This window comes from Columba livia, chromosome 1 (genome assembly GCF_036013475.1).
Source record: "Columba livia isolate bColLiv1 breed racing homer chromosome 1, bColLiv1.pat.W.v2, whole genome shotgun sequence".
Taxonomy (NCBI): Eukaryota; Metazoa; Chordata; class Aves; order Columbiformes; family Columbidae; genus Columba; species Columba livia.
In genome coordinates, this window is record NC_088602.1 from 92,219,530 (window position 1) to 92,228,915 (window position 9,386).

At 48.0% G+C, this 9,386-nt stretch overlaps 1 protein-coding gene across 1 annotated transcript; it reads right to left on the minus strand.

The window, feature by feature from the left end:
• Positions 1–1,683: 1,683 nt before the first annotated feature.
• ATP5PO (ATP synthase peripheral stalk subunit OSCP) lies at positions 1,684–5,589 on the minus strand. Its single transcript, XM_065067116.1, has 7 exons — positions 5,441–5,589; positions 5,122–5,172; positions 4,885–4,995; positions 4,062–4,191; positions 3,833–3,945; positions 2,156–2,242; positions 1,684–1,860 (listed from the first exon to the last, which is right to left on the minus strand). Exons 1-7 carry the CDS (start codon positions 5,468–5,470, stop codon positions 1,747–1,749), a joined length of 636 nt encoding a protein of 211 aa, XP_064923188.1. The 5' UTR covers positions 5,471–5,589; the 3' UTR covers positions 1,684–1,746.
• Positions 5,590–9,386: the final 3,797 nt, after the last annotated feature.

Sequence of the window (9,386 nt, forward strand, 5' to 3'; positions counted from 1 at the left end):
TGTTTACGCAGCTTGTCAGCGACCGCCTGTGGCTCTGTTGCCTGAGAATATAAGCAATGCTCATCTCTCCCCTAATTTTTGTTAATGATCACCAACTCTTTGGCCAGCTGCCCTGAGGGCAATACCCTCGGTATCTTGGTAAGCAGTGGGTCCCTTTGCCTAGCTCAGTATCTGCTCACATATTTTTTTTTACAGCTGGTTTGGGGCTGGGTTGGCAGAAGGGGCGAGCACCAGTTCACAGACCAGAGTTGTGGCAGTGATGAGACAGGGGGCATCAGGAAGCTCACCAGATGTTTGGGGCTGCTTTATCCACATTAATCCAGCTGTGCAGGGGCCAGCATTCCCACTGCACAGCACTGAGCTCTGGAAAACATTGCCTCAGGTACAGCTTGATGCACCCCACTGCTCTTAGACAGCAGCACCAGGAGTGGAAAGTGGGGTGCAGGAGGCCCCTCTGGGCCACCTGCTGCCCCATGGCCCACACAGCCTACCCCTCTGTCCTGCCTCTGAGCCTCCTGGGAGTCCCAAGTGTCACCCACCCTCATCATTGACCCCTTAAACTTCAGCACTCCCTTCCCTTTCCCAGCACAATCCCACTCCACTCCTCCTACTGCCACCAGAACAAGCAGAACTTCACTCTGCCTCAGGGGTTCCTGGGCCATTTCCATCCACCACCCCCTGCCCCAGGAGGGCTGGCGAGAAGCTGAGCACAGTGACGGCTTCTCTATGTCCCCTCCAGGCAGGATGCAGGGGCAGCAGCTCTGGGGGCAAGTGAACTTCCAGTACCAAGGAAAGCAGAGGATAAATGGTCTCTAATGGTCTCTCTAATAAAAATAAAAACGTGGCTGTTTAACAGGTTTCAATAATGCAACTGAAATGAGCTCTTGCTACTGGCTCAACGCCTCACCCCTGCAAGAATGGTATCCATCAAAATTAAGTCAAATGTCAGTTCTTGATCAAGGACCAACAGGGAGAGACAGACACTTTACACCCATTCATAGGCCTGTCAAAGATCATCAAAGTAGAAAGCAGAGACGTAACACTTCAAGACATAAAACAGACACTTATAAACATGTGCCCTAATGCTAACCAAGAAGCACGTACAGCCACTCACAACAACACTCCCATAATACTTGCTAGTTTTGAGTCCCCGTCCTGTTCCATTTTTGTATGTTCTTTAATGTCACAAACACCTCAGCCCCTCACTAGTAAGCTTTTAGAGGGTGACTTTAGTTTAACACATAAACAAAACTCTCTCTCATGACACAGATGTGAAAGTAAACTGGGCCTGCTAAAGCGTTCACTGCTGAATGTACCGATGACACAGTTTTAACAGCCACTGTTGTGTTTCTGAAAGTATCTACTGTTCCAGCGTTCCAGCGTTCACACCTTCCACACACAGGGACAGCACACGTGGCAGCAGGACTGTTGCTCCACAGTCCTGATCACATCCTGAGCAAAAGCTTTCTCTGGAGACTGACAGAACCTCAGCAGCAGTGACCCCATTTATCTGCTCCTAGGGAATTACTCTCCACTTCCTTCAGAGTTCACCTGCATTTGGGACAAGCTAGATTTTCAAGCTGCATCAGGAACTGTTCAGTGAGGAGTAAGTGAAACTCATGGCAGCTTCACCACCTTCCTGCCTCAGTGCTGTTTCCCAATCAAAATACTTCACACCATCTATTCAATAAGCAATTTTATTGTTTCCATCTGACAGATTTCACTGCGAATGATGAGGACAGCTTGCTAGACAGTCTCTCTCATGATTTTGGTGAGTTTCTGGATCTTTGACCTTGTTGACATGTCCACATATTTCTCCCCAATATTGACAATCATGCCACCGAGGATTGATGGATCAGTCTAAAGAAGAAATATGGAGCAGAAATTCTATTAGAAAAATTTGTTAGCCTACTATAGTTTTTACACTAGTAAAAAAAACCTGCTTTTAAGAGAGACTTTTTTTAAGATAGCTTTGCAGTCACTGTATTCCAAAGTTCAGATTTTAGTAATTAAAGCATCATCAGGTCTACAAGAAAACACAGAACGATGTAATATGGCAACTGGATTCAGTCATTTTTTTTTTAAAGATCAGAGAGACAGATGCCCAGCTTAATGATAACTTGATGAAATTTATTTACAAATCAAAAATTCAGACCTTGGTCTCCAACTTCAAGATCTCTCCCTTAGCCAAGAATCCGTTCAGAGCACTTTTTAGCTCAGTGAGGCTGGCGTCATCCAAGGGCTGAAAAATACCAACAGAAGACAAGAAAAACAAAGGACTTGAAAATATTAAAATAATATAACAAGAACCTAAATTTTCCATCCAGATTCTTCTAAAGACAGATGCTTTCACCAGGAAGGCAGATTAAGAAGCCTTCTTGAAGAGGAATAACCAAAGGACAATAGAGAAACAGCAGTCACTTTGTGCCCTCCTGATTTCGTGAGACTTTGTTATTTGTGCACATATTTCCAGCAAAAGTTTGATGCTGACACCTTCAGATGCAAAGCATCAGGAACCCATACTTGCCAAAGGAAGCACTTGATGGAAAACCTTGAGATCAACTTCACAGCAGTGTTCAAGCTGTACAATGAAAGGTTAATTTTTCTGCTTTTAACAATTAAGATCAGGTTGAGAACGGACATGGTTTCATGTAAGGCCCTGGGCAGTGACTGAAGCCACTGGCAGTGAGCTCCCAGCCCTGCTGCCGGCTTGCAGAACTGCTCCTGGCTACGTACACCTCGCTCTGTCACCATGAAAAACCCTGCATTCCTGTGGGAGAAACACTGGGAATGTGTCCTTGCTTCCCCTACAAGTTGCTCAGACACCACTGAGATAGCAACAAAAGGCACTTTACCAAGGAGTAGCACCTTTGTGTTACTGGCAATTTAAATAATTTCTATTTAATAGCTAACAGTTTGACAGCCAAAAGAAACTAAAAACAACAAAAGAAAAGCAGCAGGAAAGTAACTTTACGTATGAAATATTTAGGAAAACTTATGGCAAGTTCACAATGGGAGTCCACATGACCCTGAAGGCTATCAACCACACTGACAATCTGTGCTCATGGCCTACAGGGAACCAGTGAATCTGAAGCGGATCAGTCTATTCATTCATTCCAGGCAGGCAGTTCACTGTAGCCCTACCCCAGGGCTATAGATTTACACCACGTACCTGGCTGGCCAGCTTGCTGCTCTAACAGACCCAGGCGTGGATCCATTAACAAATAAGTTACTGAAGAGGCAGAGCCAACGTGCCTCCAGCCTGATGTTTACAGCTCATGGAGACAACACTTTCCCTCTTACCTTCCTGAGCACCAGCCAGACCTGCCTGCCTGCTGCTTTTGAAAAAGTCTCCCTAGAGTTTTGTACTTAGCCATTGTCCCCACTACTGCAGGTGCTGAATCAGGCAACTGCTCCCTGTGAAGCACAGCACCACACACCACAGGCATTCCCAGTCCTGTCAGGTGTCTGCCTTGCTCTAGCTAATAGCTCATCTGTTAGTTCTGACTTCATCTGTATGATCCTGACAACAGAAATAAAAACAGGGGCAGTTTTATCTGCAGACCAGTATGACTTTTATCAGTCACTGGGTTCACACACAGGAAAGATGTTGCCTGTTAAGCTGAGATGCGAAGAATTGGTTTAATTTTTGACCAATAATTGTAGCATATAAAAAACCTATTTGCAGAAAGACTTTCATTTTGGTAGACGTGAGATATTTCCTTACTACTCGTATAGCAAATACTTAAACTACAGAGAGCAAAATTAAGCTAAAGAAGTTTGTTTTTTATATTGCTACCTGTTAAGCTTGATCTAGAGGTTCCTAACTCACCTGTGCGGTGGTGACTGAGCACAGCACTTCTCCGCGGTATGCACTCATGATCTTCCCAAAGGCAGAAACAATGTCTGGAGTGTGACGCAAGCGACCATTTTCAGCAAGCAAATCTAGAGGAGGTAGATATATTGAAAGGGTTTAAAGGACCCACTAGACACAGATTTGTTTATCTACCAGTAAAAACAAGTAGCCTCAGATGTTTTTCAGAATTCAAATGGTTACTCACTCATCAAGTTGACAGTAATAGGGGACATCTTCTCTTTTGCTAAGGCATCATTCACAGCTTTTTGTTTAACTGTGCCCTTGGTATGAGGGTTCAAAACAACACTGGATAGCTTGGGGTCCTTCAAAAGAGTCTAAGAACATACACAAACAACATGACAAAGACCAGGAGTTTTCCAGGCATCACAAGGCCTAAGTGGCCTACCCAAAGCAGGCAACATGGTCATCCATTGAGCAAAAATCACAGAATCACAGAATGGTTGGGTTGGAAGGGACCTCTGTAGATCATCCAGTCCAACCCACCTGCCAAAGCAGGTTCACCAGAGCAGATTGCACAGGAATGTGTCCAGGCGGGTTTTGAATGTCTCCAGAGAAGGAGACTCCACAGCCTCTCTAGGCAGCCTGTTCCAGGGCTCTGGCACCCTCAAAGTAAAGAATTTTCTCCTCATATTCAGATGGAACCTCCTGTGCTTCAGTCTGTGCCCATTGCCCCTCATCCTATCACTAGGGACCACTGAAAGGAGTCTGGTCCATCCTGCTGACACCCACCCTTGAGAGAATAAAGGGGTCGGAAGGAGATGGGAAGTGAAATGGCAAATCCAGGTACAGCTCGTTTACAATATGTTTCTTTTAGAGCTGATGCTCCTCCTGCATCACTTCCAAGCAGCTTAACACCGGGGGCGCAGTGCAGATGACAAGCATTCCAGGCCAGCTGTCAGTGGGAGCCCCACAGCGTGCAAAAGCTTCGCCCACCTCCCTCCTGACAACAGACAGCAGGCAAACCCCACCGCCCCCACCACCCTGCGCGAGCTTAGAGAACACTTTACCGCTACTCGGCTCAGCTCCTTCTCGATCTGGTCCAGCTTCTTCTGCTTGCTGGCGGCAGAGTACAGAGCCGTCGCATAGCGTCCTTCCAGCCCGTACACCTGGATGGGGGGCTGGGGGCGAGAGAGCGGGCGGGCGCTGAGAGCGGCCCGGAGCCAGCGGCTGCTGGCCAGACCGGCGGCCCTCGTCGGTGACCGGCCCCCCCGCAACCCAGGTGACTTCCCTCCTGCCCCCCTCACCTTGACCAGCTTGGACACCGGCCTGGCCGCCGACGTGCTCAGCTGCCGCACCTGCGGGGCGAAAAACGGTCGCCGATCAGCACGCGCCTCGTGCCACCAACCGCCGCGCCCCAACCGCCGCGCCCCAACCGCCTCGCGGAAGGGGGGGCGCGCGCCAGGGAGTCGCGGTTAGGGGGCCTGGGTCAAAGGCTCGAGACCCCGCGCGGGCGCGAGAGGTGGGCGAGGGCGCCCGCGGGACACAGCATTTCCCGCTGCCCTCTCCCCGCTCCCACCCAATACCTCGCAGGAGACAACTTTCCTCCCCCCGCCCCAACTTCACCTTGAGGGACAGCCCCACCACCGCCGCCATCTTCCCCGGCCGCCGCTCGAGGTCACAGCTGCGCCCGGCCCCCGAGGCGGGGCAGCGCGCAGGCGCGGGGCAGCCCCCGCCCCCAGCCCCGCACCACCCACCGCCCTTCTGTGCCGCGGGGCGCGCTGGGAAAGGTAGTTCTTCGGGGCCGCCCCTTCCCCGCCGCGCTGCCTGCTGGGCGCTGCAGTTCCTGAGAGCCGGCGGGATACGCGGCCCCCGCCTCCCCTCACACCCGCCCCCCTCCCGCACCGCCCGGGGTGCCTCACCCCAGCGTCCGCCGAGCAGCTGGGGCGAAAGCCAAGCGCACTGGAACAGGCTCCCCAGAGAGGCAGCCATGGCCCCACGCCTGGCAGTGTTCAAGAAGTGATTGGAAAATGTCCTCAGACACACGGTGTGAATTTTGGACCTGTCCTGTGCAGGGACAGGAACTTGACTCTTATGATCCCTGTGGGTCCCTTCCAACTCAGGACATTCCACGATTCTGCAAGGAACGTTTAAGGAAGAACTGTTGTTTTCACAAACTGGGGACCTGGCGCCTGACCCCAGCAGGGGGAAAGGGCTGTAAGACATCGGACTATGAATCCTTAGTGTAAAACACAGTCTCTTTCTGAAATATATACTAATACCTGTATACATACTGATACCTGTATTTACAAGTTAATTTAGGTGGGAGGACCGAGAGACATCGGACTATGAATCGTTAATGTAAAACACAATCTATTCCAAGGAATATATACTGATACCTGTATACTTACTGGTGCTTGTATTTACAAGTTAATTCAGGGGGAAGGGTAGCCAAAGTACCAGGAATCCATATCTTAAATAGATTGATAAGAGGAAGGGTATTGTATGCGTCGGGGTAGTTTGTAAACCCTGAAGTACCCAACCAGTGGGGGACAGGGGAGGGAAATTGCGGCTGGGATTTTGGAGGGATAAAAGCAGGGCTTTTTGCCCTATTCTGTGTGCCTACCTCTAGGCAGAACACCCGGTCTTGCAATGTCGTTGTTAAAAAAAATTGCTTTACTGAGAGATCCTGCCTGAGCCTATTATATTTGCAAAATAATTGTTTCCTAGAATTCTAAGGCACCCCTATTGCCCAGCAAGCCCACGGGGTGAGGCTGAGCTCCACAAGGGCTGCTGCACACCTGTGCTCGTCCCACTGTTATAGTTGGCTGTATTTTGCTTTTGTAAACCGTATCCAAGATTCTCACCTTATCTTGAAATTTCACAGGTGGTATACAAGTTTTATCTCTTAGTTTGAGAGTAGAGAACTGAAAATTAGTTCTGTTAGTTCTCAGTAAGTCCTTATCTTATCTTGAACGGATAGAATGTGCTGAGGATGCGCATCTAAGAAACCTGAGTATTTTACATGATTTTATAATGAGTATAGGAATAGTGCGCATGTGCAGTGACAAAAGGTGAAAAGTTCACAAGTGAAGAAGACTCCTTAATTCATCCTGAAGACCCCAAAACGACCACCAGAGGACACTGCGCATGCTTAGAGTAGTTCCAAGGGGTTGCCACTGATATTGTGAAATAATGATGTAATCTGATGAATATGCAATACATACATTGTAACCCTAATGAATATGTATGTAACCAAATTGTATAAATGTAGTGGAGTTCGAATCAGTGGTCGAAGCCAGCTTTGGGTGAGAACCCCTGGTTTCCCAGCGCTGAAATAAAAGCACCGCATATAACTACGCCCGTGGTTATGTGTCCTGATTGCTAACACCACAGCAAACTGGTGCTTGGCGTGGGCTGCTCTGCCATAGGTGAAAGAAACAGGAGTGGGGTGCCTGTGGCATACCTCCCCTGCAGGGGCTGAAGCTCTGGGTGAAATGACCCCCTCGCTGCCCCTTCCCACACCCTGGTGCTGACGGAGGCCTTCCTCACGCAAAGAGAGCCTGGCAGCGCGGGGCTCTGAAGAGGAGCGGAGTGATCAGGGCAATGGCGCCCTTGCAGGCCTCACCCCAGCCTTTGGCTGCCCTGCACATGCAGAGTTACACCCGGCTCCTCAGCTGGCCGTGCAGCTGTTTGTGGCTTTGCAGACAAGAGGCCGTGGGATGGGAAGAGTGGCCTGGGCCACAGGGGCTGCTTAGGGGCTTTGCAGTTGTAACAGGGTGCAGCAACCCACCACCCTTTCCCATGTTCCTGTAAGGGTCCTGTAACTCACACACCCACACGCGTCCCTCTGTTCAGATGCACCAGGAGGGCAAGCGTTGCACAAGCTCTTCAGCAGGGAAAACGCCAGCTGTGCTTTCCTCACAGTCGTTTCTGCTGCCCTCTAACACAGTGAAACTACCTCTGAAACGCAATGAGCCATTTCCCCGCCCTTGGATAAACTAGATCCAAACGTCCCTGGGGCAAACACACAGTCTTCCAGGTAAAGAATAACATAGGCAGCTCTGACTTTGTCAGTCTCTCAGTATGACCTTGAGCAACCAACTCCCTCAGGTCCTGCCTACTACTGAAGTGCCTTGAATAGTTAAACTCTTTTCCTAAGTCTTCCATTTTTTTTTTTTTTCCGTAAGAGAAGGTAAAACGCTTGCCTGCTCCGCAGAGCTGTAACCACATTGGAATAATGATTTTTGGTGGTGTGAGTAGCTGTGATGGGCGGTGTTGTTGACACAGAAAGCATGGCGTTAACGGAAAGCATGCTGCATGAATTGTGCAGGGCAGACTTTAAACACTAGATGTTGCTGTTGCCACAAATTGAAAGCGAAGTGACCGCTTAAGCTACGTCAAAACCAGAGAATTGGAATAATGGTCTTTCACAGGATCACAGAATGGTTTGGGTTGGAAGGGACCTTAAAGATCATCTAGTTCCAACCCCCCTGTCATGGGACACCTTCCACTAGACCAGGTTGCCCACAGCCCCATCCAGCCTGGCCACGAACACTTCAGGAATGGAGAAATACAGTCTGAATAAAAGAGCTGGTCTCTTGTCCCACCAGAAATAAGACAGTATCACCAAGAGGCTTTATTCTGGATATCAGAATTTAGTTCCCTCTTCTACCCCGGCTCTATTTGCTGTGGTGACATTCAAAGGCACAAGTACAGTCTGCAACAGGTTTAAGCCTGACAGAACGTGCTTCTTGATAATTTTAATAACTACAGTAGTAAGAAAGGCATATCTAAAATATACAAAAATATTTGTTTTTCTTTAGAAACAATAGTATTTTGCCTATTTTTCTGTAATACTATGCATGCACTGAAGTTTTGGAATGGTGTAGGGAACGGATTTATTTGAAGTGGGCTCCTGTATCCCAAATTTTATTACTGTAATTCTGAAACACTCCATGATCCTGTAGCATTTTAATACACAGAAAGTCTGGCTTATTGAGGCCAGTCAAATCACTGAGAGCTGAAGGCACTTTAATGAACTAGGGGTTGGGTCAAATCCTGACAGTGCTTTCAAGAATTAAAATCAGAGTACCTCTCACAGGTTAATTTAGACAAGTCCCACAGGTGATAAACAGTTTGTACCTTTGTGCCTTATACTGGAAGGAATATTTAAATCCTGACAAAGCCTGTTCTTGTATTTGGATATCTGTTATCATAATAGATTCCTCCATCATCATTATGTGGGAGTTCTTAGGAGTTTTTTTTTTCTCCTACAAAGCAATTAAGCTCCCCATACTGCCAGTCCCTCAACATTTGACATTTACCTCTATTCCCAACTTCAATTTGATCACTTAGCGAGCACTCAAACATTTACAAACTCTTCCATGAGAAACAGCTGGAAGAACATTCACTTGTGGGTCTGCCGCTTTACTGCTTGTAGGATTGTAACCCTAAAGTACTCTTAGTAAATATGGTGATTTTTAAACATCACTTTTTTTCCTCATGTTGAGACAGACTACAACGGAAATAATGCAAAATATGTTTTATTTTCATTTTATTTGTGAAACCT

Excerpts from the sequence above, each read along its gene's own strand:
- ATP5PO (XM_065067116.1), bottom strand. The coding sequence starts at position 5,470 with ATGGCGGCGGTGGTGGGGCTGTCCCTCAAG. Across the intron at positions 4,192-4,884 it reads AGGAGCTGAGCCGAGTAGCG|ACTCTTTTGAAGGACCCCAA; the intron begins GTAAAGTGTTCT and ends GTATGTTCTTAG. Across the intron at positions 2,243-3,832 it reads GCTCAGTCACCACCGCACAG|CCCTTGGATGACGCCAGCCT; the intron begins GTGAGTTAGGAA and ends GGTATTTTTCAG.